At 52.8% G+C, this 16,702-nt stretch overlaps 1 protein-coding gene across 1 annotated transcript; it reads left to right on the plus strand.

The window, feature by feature from the left end:
- Positions 1 to 2,591: 2,591 nt before the first annotated feature.
- MGAT3 (beta-1,4-mannosyl-glycoprotein 4-beta-N-acetylglucosaminyltransferase) lies at positions 2,592 to 4,193 on the plus strand (the record flags this gene model as incomplete). Its single annotated transcript, XM_082667045.1, has 1 exon — positions 2,592 to 4,193. The coding sequence occupies one exon, from the start codon at positions 2,592 to 2,594 to the stop codon at positions 4,191 to 4,193; it is 1,602 nt and encodes a 533-aa protein (XP_082523171.1).
- Between the last annotated feature and the right edge of the window lie 12,509 nt (positions 4,194 to 16,702).

The raw sequence follows: 16,702 nt of genomic DNA on the forward strand, positions 1-16,702 counted from the left end.
CAGGTCCTGTTCAGTCACCTTCTTAAGGTTCTTTGGGGAAAGTCTCATCATCTTTCTGAGTCTCAATTTCACCTGTAAAAATGGGGCGTTCACAGTCCCCAGTCTCCCAGGGGTGGTGAGACTTACATGAGACCCCGGGTGCCAATGCTGATTTATTTATTTGTTTTCCTATTAATATGCCATTCAGTCTAAAAAATGTATCTGAAGCACTTATCAAAATACTTGAAGATAAGATAAAAAGGGATCGGGCCAAGAAGAAGAAGTTTAAAAAACACAGGCAGCTGTGTGTGAAAGTGTCCTGGAAAACTTGGCCTGTGACGCACTGACTTGCTCTGGGCCAACCACTGTGTGTCTGTGAGCCTCCTAGCGGCCCGAGCGATGAGGGAGACACACTCGGTTCCATGATTCTTGGCAGCAAGCCAGGCTGGGGCCTTATCAAACGGCCTCACCCTGAAGACCCCAGTGATTAAGAGGGGGATCCCAAGCACTGGTGAGTCTGTCCTCTGAAGCGCACAGCTGGCCAGGTGTAACTAGATCCTGAAAGCCAACCTGACCAGGGAGCCAAGGGGCAGCTGGGTCAGTGTGACCTCAGCAGGGCTGTAGGGGCCCCTTTGCTCTAAGCAGGGCGTTCACTTGCCTCCCTGAGTTTCACTGACCTTCCTAAGGCCTTTGTTCACTGCCGCCAGGGAATTTAGTCTGAGCGGCAGCCCCGGCCTTGCCCTTCACAGCTCACGGCCAGTTCAGTCCAGCAAGGGCTGGGATTGGGGTGCCCCACAGAGACACGCCTCAAGTGGGGACAAATAATCCGCCAGAAGAATCAGGGCTGCCTTGCCAGGTCCTACAAGCCCTCGGGTGGGTCACTCTGGAGGCTTCTGCAGTGTCGCCTTGTACCTAGTCCCTACCCCAGCAAGACCTCCTATCCGCCTGCCTCTGTTGGGCCTCAGCCCTTTGCCCCTCCACTCGCCCTGCTGGCCTGGCCTGCCTGGTCTCGCTTTGCCAGAGCAGGGCTGGAACCCATGGTGGGGAGAGGAACCTGGAAGACACACTTCAAAACGTTGCCAAGGAGCAGCCCTCCCTCCTGCCTCCCTGTGGAGACCTGTCCCCCCTCTGCCCCTGGGGCAGCTGACATTTAGCAGAGGTCAGGCCCTCACCCCTGATTGTCCTGCCTCCTATAGTCAGCTGTGCTGGCCCCCCGATGGCAGGCTCCAGGGCGTCAGCATTTAAACTGGAGGAGGGGGGACATCTGGGTCCTGAGAGCACAAGTGCCGCCCTGGCCAGCGGGATCGGCGACTCGACTGCTTCTCACTAGCGTACTCAGGACTCCTCACCAAGGTGAGGCCGGGGAAGGCGGGCCTCCTCCACAGAATGAAAGGGTTGGTGGAGGTGGTCCTTAAAGTTTTGTCCTGGGTCCAACATTTCATGATTTTGTGCCTTATGACCATGTAGCTTAGAGAAAATTTATGTTGGAGTCTTCAGCCTCGAGCTTTGAAAGAAGCGAAAGTTTACTGAGCACCAGCTGCACAGCAGGAACTCTGTGCCCATTTCACAGATGTAGAAACTGAGGTTCAGAATGGTGAGGAGCCTTGCTTAGGTTAGGATATGGAGGGGAGGGTATGGCAGGAAGGCACCCAAATGACCCAGAGGAAGAACCAGAGACGTTAAGGGGAAGCCACAGAAAGGAACATTTTAAGGGAAGGGACAGCGTCCCCTACACAGGGATCTATGGAAGGGGACATGAAAACACCAGGTGCCAAAGGCCGGTTTCTGTCCCAGCCCCTCCCGTGACTCTGTAGGTCATCCCGACCAAGTATGATAATAATTATAAAAAACTGAGAACAGAAAAATTGCATGTAAGACTGGTGATACACCTCAAACACATGAACTGTTTATGGCTGGATATCAATCTGCTGCCTGGCAAGGGGTAATGAAGGGGAACTCTTACTTAATTTGGTTCTTTAAATATGTTAGAATTAGAAGTGTTCCCTTGAGACCTGGGAATTTTTTCAGTGCAAAAGGTTTGTAAATATAGCCACAGAAAAGATAGATAAAGAGACAGAGAGATGGACAGATAGAACGAGAAAGCACTGTGGGTGGTGCAGGGAAGGGACCCCACCTCCGCAGCCTGCGACCCACTCTCCCCCTCCCTTGGGGCCTGGAAGCCCCCTGGGGCAGGTTCTGCACTGCAGGGTTGCGCTTTTCCCAGGATGCATCTTGTTCCTGGGGCAAAGCCTAGCAATGCAGCTGGTACAGTCAGGGTGGGGCGGGCAGGTTGCCAGGGGTATGTGTGGTGACCTGGTGGGCTTGGAGGGGAGAGGTTGTGGGAGTGGAGGGGTCCTGAGCCTGGTGGGGTTTCCTTGATGCTGGGGCTTCCAGGGGTCCTTGGTGCAGTGAGTTGGACTCACAGGCTTGACTTCTAGGGGAGTCGCCTGGAGGTGACGTCCTGCAGGGTCACCAGGCGCTGGTCAGGACATGCACAAACACGATGGCGACAAAGCCCTCCCCGTTCCCTCCCTTAGGAGAAGAGCCTCAGGCTCCCCTTGCCCGGGTCTGCAGACCCCTGACCCATCTGCTGTCTCCCTGTTTCCCGCAGGATGAAGATGAGACGCTACAAGCTCTTTCTCATGTTCTGTATGGCCGGCCTGTGCCTCATCTCCTTCCTGCACTTCTTTAAGACCCTGTCCTATGTCACCTTCCCCCGAGAACTGGCCTCCCTCAGCCCTAACCTGGTGTCCAGCTTCTTCTGGAACAATGCCCCGGTCACGCCCCAGGCCAGCCCCGAGCCGGGCAGCCCCGACCTGCTGCGTACCCCGCTCTATTCCCACTCGCCCCTGCTCCAGCCGCTGTCGCCAAGCAAGGCCACGGAGGAAATCCACCGGATGGACTTCGTGCTGCCCGAGGACACCACCGAGTACTTCCTCCGCACCAAAGCCGGGGGCGTCTGCTTCAAGCCAGGTACCAAGACGCTGGAGAAGCCGCCATCAGGGCGGCCAGAGGAGAAGGCAGAGGCGGGCGAAGGCGCGTCGGCGCGGGGCCCGGGCCGGCAGCTGCTGAGCGCCCGGGAACGGCCGGGGGGGCGCGGCGCGCGGCGCAAGTGGGTGGAGTGCGTGTGCCTCCCTGGCTGGCACGGGCCGAGCTGCGGCGTGCCCACCGTGGTGCAGTACTCCAACCTGCCCACCAAGGAGCGCCTGGTGCCCCGGGAGGTGCCACGGAGGGTCATCAACGCCATCAACATCAACCATGAGTTCGACCTGCTGGACGTGCGCTTCCATGAGCTGGGCGACGTGGTGGACGCCTTCGTGGTGTGCGAGTCCAACTTCACGGCCTACGGGGAGCCGCGGCCGCTCAAGTTCCGCGAGATGCTGACCAACGGCACCTTCGAGTACATCCGGCACAAGGTGCTCTACGTCTTCCTGGACCACTTCCCGCTGGGCGGGCGGCAGGACGGCTGGATCGCCGACGACTACCTGCGCACCTTCCTGACGCAGGATGGCGTGTCGCGGCTGCGCAACCTGCGGCCCGATGACGTCTTCATCATCGACGACGCCGACGAGATCCCTGCTCGCGACGGCGTGCTCTTTCTCAAGCTCTACGACGGCTGGACGGAGCCCTTCGCCTTCCATATGCGCAAGTCACTGTACGGCTTCTTCTGGAAGCAGCCGGGCACCCTAGAGGTGGTGTCGGGCTGCACGGTGGACATGCTGCAGACGGTGTACGGGCTGGACGGCATCCGCCTGCGGCGCCGCCAGTACTACACCATGCCCAACTTCCGCCAGTACGAGAACCGCACGGGCCACATCCTGGTGCAGTGGTCGCTGGGCAGCCCCCTGCACTTCGCCGGCTGGCACTGTTCCTGGTGCTTCACGCCTGAGGGCATCTACTTCAAGCTGGTGTCTGCCCAGAACGGCGACTTCCCCCGCTGGGGTGACTACGAGGACAAGCGGGACCTCAATTACATCCGGAGCTTGATCCGCACAGGGGGCTGGTTCGACGGCACGCAGCAGGAGTACCCGCCGGCCGACCCCAGCGAACACATGTATGCCCCTAAGTACCTGCTCAAGAACTACCACCAGTTCCGCTACCTGCTGGACAACCCCTATCAGGAGCCCAAGAGCACAGCAGACGGTGGGCGGCGGAGCAAGCGTCCGGAGGGAAGGCCGCCCTCCAGGAGCAAATTGGACGTGGTTGAAGGCTAAGGCTACATGATCTTATAGGGCCGGTGGCCAGGGTAGGGGGGTGGGCGGCTGCCGCCCTGTTACCTTCCTGTCTCCTTCCGCCGTCTGGGTGGCTCTTAAGAGAACCAGGAGTGGATAGGTGGGGGAGTCTTTCCTACTCAAGCCCTTGTGAATCCAGGGTCAGGCCCGTGAGCTCAGAAAACATCCTTCCTCATCAGGAGAGGAGAGCAGGCCCTTTCACCCCTCCAAGAGTGCTGCAGCCCGGAGGTGCCAACGGAGAGTGCACGGTGGTTACTGGGGAGCGGGGGAGGGTGGGGAAGGGAGCCTGCAGGAACTCCCTAGGGCAGCCAAGTGGGAGCTACGGTCCCCTCTGGGGAGAAGCCCACCATTCGGCCTCCTGGGGCTTTGGACCTGCAGTGGGAAAGGGGGATGCCGGGAGATCCCAGGGCTCTGTAAATAGATGCATTTGGGCCCAGGAGGAAGAAGGGACACCAAGGTCGGAGGGGATGAGAAGTGGCAGCTGGAAGGAAGCCCGGGTGGATGCTTTGTAGTGTCCTCAGGAGTGCTGGGCCAGAGGGAGCAGGGACCTCCACCCCGCTGCCCCACAGGACACACTGCACGGATGGCCCTGTGCCCCCAGCCCCTCCGGACCTGACACAGGTGTGGGGCCTGGGGAAGCCTGGGAAGTCTTCCTTTTGGTTCCAAACCTGGCCTTGACATTCCTTCTTACTTTTGATATTGCTGTCTTGTGGGCTGCCCACCCAGTCGTTGCAAGACCAGGAGTCCAGTTCTCAGGGTGGGATGGGACTGTCAGCCAGCCTAGTAAGTCAGCCCTGGGGGAGGAGCCTCCTCCTCCCCCATCACCCCTTCCCACTGGAACCCACAGCCCCAGCTCTCCACCATCTCAGGTGGAGTCACCCATGTGCCCCTCCTTGGGGCTGGCTAGGGGCCAGGAAGGGGCCATGAGGTTGCCCTGGGCCCAAGAGGGACATTAAGGCCAGTTGTATGTTATCTCATTCCTTAGTTGCCTCGTGGGGGAGGGGGATGTATTGTTAGAGTAGATTCTATGCTGCTGTAATTAAGAGACCCCCAAATACAGTGGTTTAAGCAGACAGAAGCTTGTTTCTAACTTAACTCTCCAGAGGGAGGTTATCTGGATCTGGTAGGGCAGCTCTGCTTTCCTTCATCACACTTTCCAATTCTGGGTAGAGTGGTTGCTCGAGCTCCCACCATCACATGTGCATCCGTGTCTGAGGGAACCAGAAAAAGGCATGGAAGTGCACACCCTTCCTGTTAAGAGCATGAGCCAGAGGTGGCACAGTCACTTCCGATGGCATCTCACTGGCCAGGACTTAGTCACATGGCCACAGGTAGCTGCAAGGGAAGCGGGAAAAGTAGTTTTCAGCTGGGCTGCCCTGCTCATTTATTAAAGGAAGGAGGAGGAGAGGATGGATATGGGTACAGGAGCATCTCTGGCACAAGGGGAGGAGGGGAGAGGGAGAAATGACTGTTGTAGTTGTAGATCCTGCTCGCATGTTCAGAGCTCCTGAAACCTGCCCCTGCCCCCCTCACTGCCAGCCCAGGGCTGGGGTGCAGTGAGAGCCTGCCGCTGTGGGCCGGGAGAGACGCCCCCTCCCCGAGGCCCCCTCAGATGTTTACCCAGCGATGCCAGATCGCAGAGCCTGCCATGGAACTGTACGTGTTTGTGCGTGAGTGTGTGTGTGTGTGTGTGTGTGTGTGTGTGTGTGTGTGTATTTATGGGCATGGGTGCATGCTTGCTGTATACTTGTACGTGACTGTGTTGGTGCGTCCCTGTACATATATGCTTGTGTGTGGATGTGGAAGCAGGGCCCAGGCCACCCTTCCCGAGACCTGGAGCCTGGGGCCACACCTCCTGCAACTTCCCGAAATGACTGAGGCAGAAAGCAAGCTGGGGAGACCGGAAAGCCAGGCTAAAGGGGATGTTGGGTCCATCTGTCTGTCTGTCTGTCTTTCAGTCCAAGGAATGAGAATCCTCCCGACCAGAGTGCTGTAGGGCTGAGAGCCCACCACGACCCCCTGGCCCCTTCCCTCCATCCCAGCCCCTCCAGCCACCAGCCGGGACTTTCTTGGGGTGTCTTATTGGGGGTTTCCTGATGGGTCGGGAGAGGAGGGCGTCTCCTTTGCCATAGCTCTGCCTGGGGAGGCGCCCGGCATGGGTGTGGCTCGGGGAGCTGGCCGCAGAGCAGCCTCGGGCGGGCGGGTGTGAAGCAGGTATGGGGGTCTCTGTTGCCCCCACTGTCCCTCCCACTGAGGGGGTGTCCCGAGGGAACCCTTCCCTTGGAGGTAGAGCAGCCCCCTTCTCTCTGGCCCCTCTTGCAGCTAAGGGGCTCAAGAGGTCCGGGTGTCCCTGTGGCTCTGGGTCACCCAGGCCAGGGTGACCTGGCCTCACCTCCAGCCACCTCTGCTCCCCGCCGGGCAGGCAGTCTCTGGGGGCTTCTGACTCGTGCCTGAGCCCCAGCCCAGGGCCCCCCTCCTTGACAGCTTCCTCACCCTATGCCCCTGGCACCCTCTGCTGCTGAAGGGATGCCCCTGTCCAGGCTGTCAGGGGTCCCTGGCCTCCAGTTCACCAGCTCAGGGGCAGGGGAAGGCAGAGGGGAGGAGCTCAGACCTGCCAGGCCCCACCTTCCCTCTCAGACCCAGGAGGGCCGGGCGCATTCACGGTCACCGCCAAGTGGAGGCCTGGCCACGGAGCGGAGCGCACGGCTTCCAGCGGGCTGTGGGGGCCAAGGCGTGGGGTTGAAGAGTTTCACTTATAGGCACGTCAGACACTGGGAATTTCGGGGGCAGGGGAGCCCTGGGCCACTCCCCCAGTATGAAGGGAAACCAAACTGTGAATGTGAGCGCCAGTGCACTGCTGGCCCTGGCGCCGTAGCCAGCTTGCTTTCTCTGGGAACCACCCGCCCTATGGCCTCCAGACTCAAGGAGGCCCAGCACACCTCGGATCATGTTGGTTCCCATGGGCAGGCGTGGAAGAGCTTTGGGGACAAAGGTGACAGGGTGGGGAGACAGGACTTGCCCAAGCAGCGGGCAGGGTCCTGGGAAATGTGTAATTTAAGGACACCAATAATAATAATAGTATTATTTTTTTTGTAAGGGAAAATCAATATGTACATTCTGAAATCATTTTCTCTGTAAATGGTTGGATTTCATTTCACCCTTAAAGGGATGCTTAAAGGAGAAGATAATATTAATAATAAAAACAGCTACAAAGTCTGCAGTGTGTGCTTGAGTGGCCAGTTTGGGGGTGCTCTGGGGCAGGGAGGGGTGCAAGTGGGTAGCTCTGGTCTTGCTGGGTCGGTGGGGTGTGAGCCTTCCTGAGGACTGGACAGCGGTGAGGGAGGGGCCGTTCTGAGCATCTTCATTTAGACATGCAGTTACCCCCTTCCCTTGCCCCGACCAAGGGAGCATCTGTCCCTCTCACCGGTGGAAACGGGCCTGGAAAGGGAGGCGCTAACAGTCCTTCACAGAAGGACCTGGTCTGGCTATACCCACCCTCCTGAGGTGGGTGGGGACCCCTTTGGGGATCTAGATGAAGACTTTTGTGCCTCTAGTGAGAGTGGAGCGATTCTCCTGCAATTGTGCTCTCAGCGGTCTTCCTCCCTACGCCTGTCAGGGGTCCTAAAGCCACACAGCCACTTGGTGGCAGACCAGGGCCAGATCTGAATTCCCAGGACTAGTCCTGTCACCAGCCCTCCGGGGCAGGTAAGGGCGGCAGCCTCCAGGATGGGTCATCTCCCCTATGGAGCTAATCTGGACTTGTGCTGTGATGGTGTCTGGGCTGTGGAATGTGGGGACTTCCCCGACAGCTTCCTCTAGGCCTTCTGGATCCCGGCATTGTCCTGGGGAGGGGAGCCTCTGGGTATATTCTAAGGACAGTGTCAGAGATGGTGGGAGCGGACACACTTTGAACTCTGCCTTGGTACCTCATGGGGTGGCTGTGAAGCAACTGTCTGTGGGGAGACTGAGGCTGGGGATAGGAAGAGGAGTGACAGCAGTGTTGGTGGCTGGAGCAGGGGCTAATGCCTCCTGAGCCCCTGCAAATTGCCAGGCGCTGTACACACGTAAATCTGATGCCTGGACTCCCGGCCACACCCCCAAAGCCCAGGAAGGCGCCTACAGGTGCAGGATTGAGCGAGAGTGGAAGAGATGTAGACGTCGCATCTATCTGGAAGAGAGCGGTGGTGACCCACTTGCCACTTAAGATAAGCTTACAGCCCTTAAATCACACCTGAGGGAATTCCCTGGCAGTCCAGTGTTTAGGACTTGGCGTTCGCACTGCCGGGGCGGCGAGGCCGAAAAAGAAAAAAAGTCTGAGAGTGAATCACGACCATCATAAACATTTACAGACATTATTTATTAAATGCCTATTTTGTGCCAAACTCTGGGCTAAGAGTGTTCCCTCCCCTCATTCCCATTTTACAGATGTGGAAAGTGAGGCTGGGACATATTAAATAGGCAGTGAATGGCAGAGTCAAAGTTTGCCTAAACCCAGAAGCTGAGCTCTTAACTGCCAAAGTGCACTCCCTCTATCAGCATCCACTCGGGGAGGAGAAAGGGGAGAAGAGGTGAGGACAGGATGGCAGTGATGCCTGCGTCAATGTTCAGACATCATCTAGGCTCCTAACTGAGCCAGGTACAGTGCTGGGTCACCGGACACTGAGAGCGAGGACAGTCCCTGTTCGCAGAAGGACCACAGTCAGTGGGGAAACACAGACAGGTAAGCACGACCTCAGGACAGTGAGGTGAGGCTGGCGCAGAGTCCTCAGAGCCCAGGAACCGGCATGGTGCTCTGTCCGTGAGCATCAGGTACAGCACTCCCCCTCCGCTGGCTGTCCAGGAGGGTGTGGGGTGCTGACAGGCTCCATGACCTTGGGAGGGACGCGTATTCCCTTCCAGACTCAGTCTTCTCTCTGTAAAAATGGCCCATAGAAAGCTTTACTGCACATAGAGGGTAAAATGAAATAAAGGGAAATGCATGGCAACCAGTTAAGCGCCATCAGGATGGAAGAGACAAGAGCAAAAGTGACGACTACAGTCAACACCAGTCATTAACCACCGCCCTGCCCAGTTCGCTTTGCAAGTTGGAGCTTCAGCTGTGTGCACGTAAAACCCCCAAATCCCGAAGGCCCATCATCCTGGAGCCCATTGGAAGTCCCCACCCGTGTGCCCCAAATCATGAAACATCCACAAATCTCTGGTTAAAGCTCAAAGGAGTGAAAGGCCTTGCCCAGGGCCAGTCTTCGGGCCAGCATCCTTGGCCCCTCTCCTGCTGTTCTAGTGAATTTCCAGAGACTCCGTTATTGCAGGAAACTAACTCTTTCAAATTCATATAGTCTTTTAATAGTTTTTTTTTTCTTACTCTATTGCTTATTTATTGCTGTAACACAAACCACCCTGAAATTTAGTAGATAAAACAACAATCTATCTGCTCACAGTTCTACCATTCAGGCTGGGTTCAGCCGAACGGTTCTTCTGCTCAGCAGCGGGCGGGCAGCTGCTACAGGGACGCACCCACCTGCTCAGACCTGACCTACACTGTTGGTGACAAAGGAAGGGATAACGCACAAAAGAATGAGCCTGTCAGCCAGTCAGCCGTCACATAGACAGACAGGCCTCCCCCAACCTCACAGACCCACTGAGAAGACGCTCTGAGAAGGACCCCACATCACCCATGAGGTCTACTGCCAAAAGAGCCATTGCCTGACGATGATCCCAAGGAGCATCACACAAACCCACATTAAGGAACAATCTACACAAAAAATGGCCCTTCATATATACACCCCCCCTTATCGCCTGCAACCCTGTGCTGCAGTATTGGCGAGAAAAGCCCAACCCTGTATCAGTATCATAGACCATCTTTATATATATATATAAATTTATTTGTTTATTTATTTATTTTTGGCTGCACGCAGGCTTTCTCTAGTTGCGGCAAGAGGGGGCTACTCTTTGTTGTGGTATGCGGGTTTCTCATTGCGGTGGCTTCTCTTGTTGTGGAGCACAGGCTCTTGGTGCACGGGCTTCAGTAGTTGTGGCACACGGGCTCAGTAGTTGTGGCTTGTGGGCTCTAGAGCGCAGGCTCAGCAGTTCACAGACCATCTTTGAAGCACCTATCCTAGACTACTGAAAGCTTCCAGAGACAAAACGTCAACAGTGACACAGATCATTACCAGTGTGGCCTTGACATGTGGCCTGGTTGTCCCCATCATCCCAACTGGTTGAGGCCAGAGAATTTCCCAGTCAAGTCCAACCTAAAGATCAATCCAGTCTCAGCTGAACTGCTTTAGCCACTAAGCTGTGGGGTGATTTGTTACACAGCTAGTTGTGGCTCTACATAACTGATACAGTTTGTTTTCAGTTAATGACAGAAAAGCCAACCCAAACTAGAAAAGCAGAGAAGGAATTTATTGGCTTGCAGGGGGTAAAGTTCAGTAATGGCAAAGGCTTTGGATCCAGCTTGAGGCAGAGCTCAGTGTCACATTGTCATCCAGCTCTCTCTGTGGCTCAGCTCAGTTCCACATCCCAACCCATGTTGTCCTTATTCTCAGATGGGTTTACCCCCATGCCTGCAAGATGGCTGTAGCAGCTCCAGATCTCACACCATCTCATCTTGCGTACTCAGCACAGAAGAAGTAGAGCTCCCCCCCCTAAAAGTCCTATGCCTGGATCTCACTGACTCGGATGTGGTCATGTGATCATGCCTTGAGCACTGAGACTGGAGGGGGGTTGGAATATACTGATCGCCTTATTGAAAAGGAGGGGGGATGTTCCCCCCAAAGTGGGTGCAAAGATGTCACCATTGGTACAACCTCAACTTCCTCCATCAGGCCTTTTACCAGCCCTTGGTAAACTCCCTCTCCTGGATCATCTGGGAAATGAGGCTGTTCATAGGACAGACTTCCAGAGTGGTTGTGAAGATGCTCAGAGCTTGGGACAAAGCCTGGAGCACTGTGAGAGTGCCATAAGTGAGAGTTATCATCATCATGACTATGTTCTCCCGCTCCACTTCCTCACGTGGTGCATCTGACACACGGATCACACAGCCTGTCTCAACACCCCTTCCCTTAGCCTCTGTGACTACTTCTTCCTCCTCCCTGACATTCCTCCTTGGTTGCCTTTCTGGGCTCCTTTTACGCCATGCACCCCTTCAATAAGGGGGCTCCCCATGGCTTAGTCCTGGGCCCACTGCTCTGCTAACAGTATATGACTCTAGTCAAGGTGGCGTCAGCTCACTCTCTCCAGGGAGTCCTGTCTCCTGAGCATCTGGTCCATGGAACCCACTGTTAGATGAGTCCCCAAGGTGTCAAGGTCACCTCAAACACCAAGGAGCCACATGGAACTCAGCTTCCCCACAGGCTCTTCCTCCTGTTCTGTACTTTCCATCCCATTGATTACCCTTCATCTTCCCAAACACAACAGCTGGAAATCTGAGAGTCATTCTTGAATTCTCCCTAATAGTAGCTACCATTTATTGAGTACCTGCTGTATACCAGGGACTGTGTTATGATCTAACCATCCAGGGTCCAAATCCCAGATTCCCACTTGCTAATCACATGACCCTAGATGTGTTCATCTCAGCATTTGTAAAGTAGAGATGACTGGGCTTCCCTGGTGGCGCAGTGGTTAAGAGTCTGCCTGCCAATGCAGGGAACAAGGGTTCGAGCCCTGGTCTGGGAAGATCCCACATGCTGTGGAGCAACTAAGCCCGTGCGCCACAACTACTGAGCTTGCAACTCTAGAGCCCATGAGCCACAGCTACTGACCTGCGTGCTTAGAGACCGTGCTCCGCAACAAGAGAAGCCCACCACAATGAAGAGTAGTCCCCACTCGCCGCAACTAGAGAAAGCCGTGTACAGCAAAAGACCCAACGCAGCCAAAAATAAATAAATACATAAATTTTTTTTTTTTAAAAGTAGAGATGACAACTCAAAGCGTGGGTTGTCGTGGGTATTAAATGATGCCTGTGAAGCAGCTGACACAGAGCTGGGCACCCAGTAGGCACTCAGGCAGTGCTACCTGCTGTGGGCATCTGCACTTGCTCTTTCCCATATCTCTTCCTCCCAGAATTTTTTTTGAATTTTATTTAATTTATATTTTTATACAGCAGGTTCTTATTAGTCATCAATTTTATACACATCAGTGTATACATGTCAATCCCAATCGCCCAATTCATCACACCACCATCCCCAACCCCCCGCGGCTTTCCCCCTTTGGTGTCCATACGTTTGTTCTCTACATCTGTGTCTCAACTTCTGCCCTGCAAACTGGTTCACCTGTACCATTTTTCTAGGTTCCACATACATGCGTAATATACGATATTTGTTTTTCGCTTTCTGACTTACTTCACTCTGTATGACAGTCTCTAGATCCATCCACGTCTCAACAAATGACCCAATTTCGTTCCTTTTCATGGCTGAGTAATATTCCATTGTTTATATGTACCACATCTTCTTTATCCATTCGTCTGTCATTGGGCATTTAGGTTGATTCCATGACCTGGTTATTGTAAATAGTGCTGCAATGAATATTGGGGTGCATGTGTCTTTTTGAATTATGGTTTTCTCTGGGTATATGCCCAGTAGTGGGATTGCTGGATCATATGGTAATTCTATTTTTAGTTTTTTAAGGAACCTCCATACTGTTCTCCCTAGTGGCTGTATCAATTAACATTCCCACCAACAGTGCAAGAGGGTTCCCTTTTCTCCACACCCTCTCCAGCATTTGTTTTTTGTAGATTTTCTGATGATGGCCATTCTGCCTGGTGTGAGGTGATACCTCATTGTAGTTTTGATTTGCATTTCTCTAATAATTAGTGTTGTTGAGCAGCTTTTCATGTGCTTCCTGGCCATCTGTATGTCTTCTTTGGAGAAATGTCTATTTAGGTCTTCTGCCCATTTTTTGATTGGGTTGTTTGTTTCTTTAATATTGAGCTGCATGAGCTGTTTATATATTTTGGAGATTAATCCTTTGTCCATTGATTCATTTGCAAATATTTTCTCCCATTCTGAGGATGGTCTTTTCATCTTGTTTATGGTCTCCTTTGCTGTGTAAAAGCTTTTAAGTTTCATTAGGTCCCACTTGTTTATTTTTGTTTTTATTTCCATTACTCTAGGAGGTGGATCAAAAAAGATCTTGCTGTGATTTATGTCAAAGAGTGTTCTTCCTATGTTTTCCTCTAAGAGTTTTATAGTGTCCGGTCTTACATTTAGGTCTCTAATCTATTTTGAGTTTATTTTTGTGTATGGTGTTAGGAAGTGTTCTAATTTCATTCTTTTACATGTAGCTGTCCAGTTTTCCCAACACCACTTATTGAAGAGACTGTCTTTTCTCCATTGTATATCCTTGCCTCCTTTGTCATAGATTAGTTGACCATAGGTGTGTGGGTTTATCTCTGGGCTTTCTATCTTGTTCCATTGATCTATGTTTCTGTTTTTGTGCCCGTACCATATTGTCTTGATTACTGTAGCTTTGTAGTATAGTCTGAAGTCGGGGAGTCTGATTCCTCCAGCTCCATTTTTTTCCCCTCAAGACTGCTTTCGCTATTCGGGGTCTTTTGTGTCTCCATACAAATTTTAAGATTTTTTTGTTCTAGCTCCGTAAAAAGTGCCATTGGTAATTTGATAGGGATGCATTGAATGTGTAGATTGCTTTGGGTGGTATAGTCATTTTCACAATATTGATTCTTCCAATCCAAGAACATGGTATGTTGGTATCATCTTTGATTTCTTTCATCAGTGTCTTACAGTTTTCTGCATACAGGTCTTTTGTCTCCCTAGGTAGGTTTATTCCTAGGTATTTTATTCTTTTTGTTGCAGTGGTAAATGGGAGTGTTTCCTTAATTTCTCTTTCAGGTTTTTCATCATTAGTGTATAGGAATGCAAGAGATTTCTGTGCATTAATTTTGTATCCTGCAACTTTACCAAATTCATTGATTAGTCCTAGTAGTTTTCTGGTGGCATCTTTAGGATTCTCTATGTATAGTATCATGTCATCTGCAAACAGTGACAGTTTTACTTCTTCTTTTCCAATTTGTATTCCTTTTATTTCTTTTTCTTCTCTGATTGCTGTGACTAGGACTTCCAAAATCATGTTGAATAATAGTGGTGAGAGTGAAGATAGTGGTGAAGATAGAATCTTCACTATCATTATTCTGAATTCTTTTTCTGGAAGGTTGCCTATCTCCACTTCATTTAGTTGTTTTTCTGGGGCTTTATCTTGTTCCTCCATCTGGTACATAGCCCTCTGCCTTTTCATCTTGTCTATCTTTCTGTGAATGTGGTTTTTGTTCCACAGGCTGCAGGACTGTAGTTCTTTTTGCTTCTGCTGTCTGCCCTCTGATGGATGAGGCTATCTAAGAGGTTTGTGCAAGTTTCCTGATCTTCCTCCCAGAATTTAACCATGCATTTTGGCAAGGTTGACACACAAGCACATGTACACACACACATGCCCACACATGCACACACCAGCTCCTGAGGTAGCCCTGCATGGCTAAGCCGATTAGTGACATCCGCTGCCAGGTCAGGGCGATTGCTTCAGGGATGGACAAGTGGACAAATTCAGGCTAGTGATATAGAAGAAATTGCCGGAAGCTCCTAGAAAAGAAGTTCTTCTCTCTTCTTCAAGAATAATAGAAAAGGAACTACCTCCCTTCCACTACCAGAAAAAATACAGGGGTGTGTGTAGAGCATATAGCTTATAGCACTGGCTGCTGTGTGGAGCCTCTGCTAAAACCCACAGCTAGGACTTCTCAGCTATGTGAGCCCATAAATTCCCTTTTGTTAAAGACACTTTGAGGGACTTCCCTGGTGGTCCAGTGGTAAAGAGTCCCCTTTCCAATGCTGGGGATGCGGGTTCGATCCCTGATCAGGGAGGTAGGATCCCACACACCGTGGGGCAGCTGGGCCCTCGCGCCACAACTATTGAGTGCCTCAACTAGAAAGAAGCCTATGAGCTGCAATGAAGAGCCTGCGCGCCGCAACGAAAGATCCCACATGCCACAACAATGATCCTGCGTGCCGCAACTCAAACCCGATGCGTCCATAAAGAAAGTGGAATAAATAAATATTTTTAAAAAGATAAAAAATAAAGACACTTTGAGTTGGGTTTTCTGCTACTCACAGCCAAAAACATTTGAACTCATCTGATGGAACTCATCACTCCTCTGCCAGTTCGTACCCACTATTCTCTCCTCCCAGAACCTTCTGCCACCATTTTGCACCCAACTTGTTCGCTCTTTTGGGCTCCACTCCGGTGTCAGGTTCTCCACACCCGGGTTAGGTGCTGACCTTCTGGGATCCCGTTCTGCCTGAATGTCTCCAATGATGCCCTTTCCACACGGACTTAGAATTGTCTGCTTTTGTGTTTGTCTCCCAGAAACAGTTCTGGCACAACTCAATGGCTATCAGAGGAATGAATGACTAAACAACTCAACGCCACAAAACAGTGGAGGCGCCAGGATTTGAACCCGGGACTGTCTCCAGTGCTGTCTGATACCCCCACTTCCCTGACCCCCAGCTCCTTGGTCACCTCACTCTGCCAGCCCAAGGGCTGACGTTCTGTCACAGACACCCTCCCTGCCCACCCGAGGTATCGGCTGCCCCGCAGTTATCCACCCAGCCTGGCCCAGACTTGCCACTTCTATTGAATATCACACTGGATCAGCCTCTGTGGCGTAATTAGAACCTTCAGCCTGTCCTGCCAGGCTGCCTCTCTGAAGACCCAGCCTGCCTCACACAAGCCCCCCTTTAGGGGGCTCTGCCTTCTAGAGGGTCACACAGGACAAAGCCAGGCCCTCATCCACGTGACAGTCCATCAAGGAGGCAAAAATAACAATCCTCTCCCTCCCGTGATCTGCTCTGCCCGCCGCTCCCTTGCCCTTCCAGGAACGGGACTTCTAGACGTTCTTGCATTTGGTTCCACAAACATTGGTCAAGGCCTGGGGCGTAGGTTGAGGGGTGGGAGGAACAAGACACGACATTCTTGAGATTTGTACGAGGCAGAGAGTTCCCTGATTCACCCGTTCCAGTTAATGAGACCACTTCTTGGGACAGAAGGCTCTGCGGGGGGTGCTCAATTCAATAAAACTTTCAAAGAGGCCCCTTGATCGTTAGCATTTGAAGCAATCTGACTAACGCGCTTAGGAAGCAGTTACGTTCTTGCAAATCCCGTTCAGCCCTCAGGAAGCCCCACTGCTGATGCAGTCAGGCACGTGGCCCTGCACCATGACCATCAGTCCTCTGGTCTGACGCCCGCTGGTCCTACCACCATATCCGGGCCACTACTTGCCTTTCAACTTGACCCTCCATTCAGTGACAGACTGCTGTGTGACAGGCCCTGAGGAAGATACAGAAAGGACAAGACACATTTTCTGCCTTCCAGGAGCTCAAAATCGATGGGGAGTAGACCGGGGTTTCCCGACCTCACCGCTACCAACATGGTGGGCCAGGTCGTTCTATGCTGGGGGCGCTGTCCTGTGCATTGCAGAGGTTTAG

This window comes from Grampus griseus, assembly GCF_964374135.1.
Source record: "Grampus griseus genome assembly, chromosome: 11".
NCBI lineage: Eukaryota > Metazoa > Chordata > Mammalia > Artiodactyla > Delphinidae > Grampus > Grampus griseus.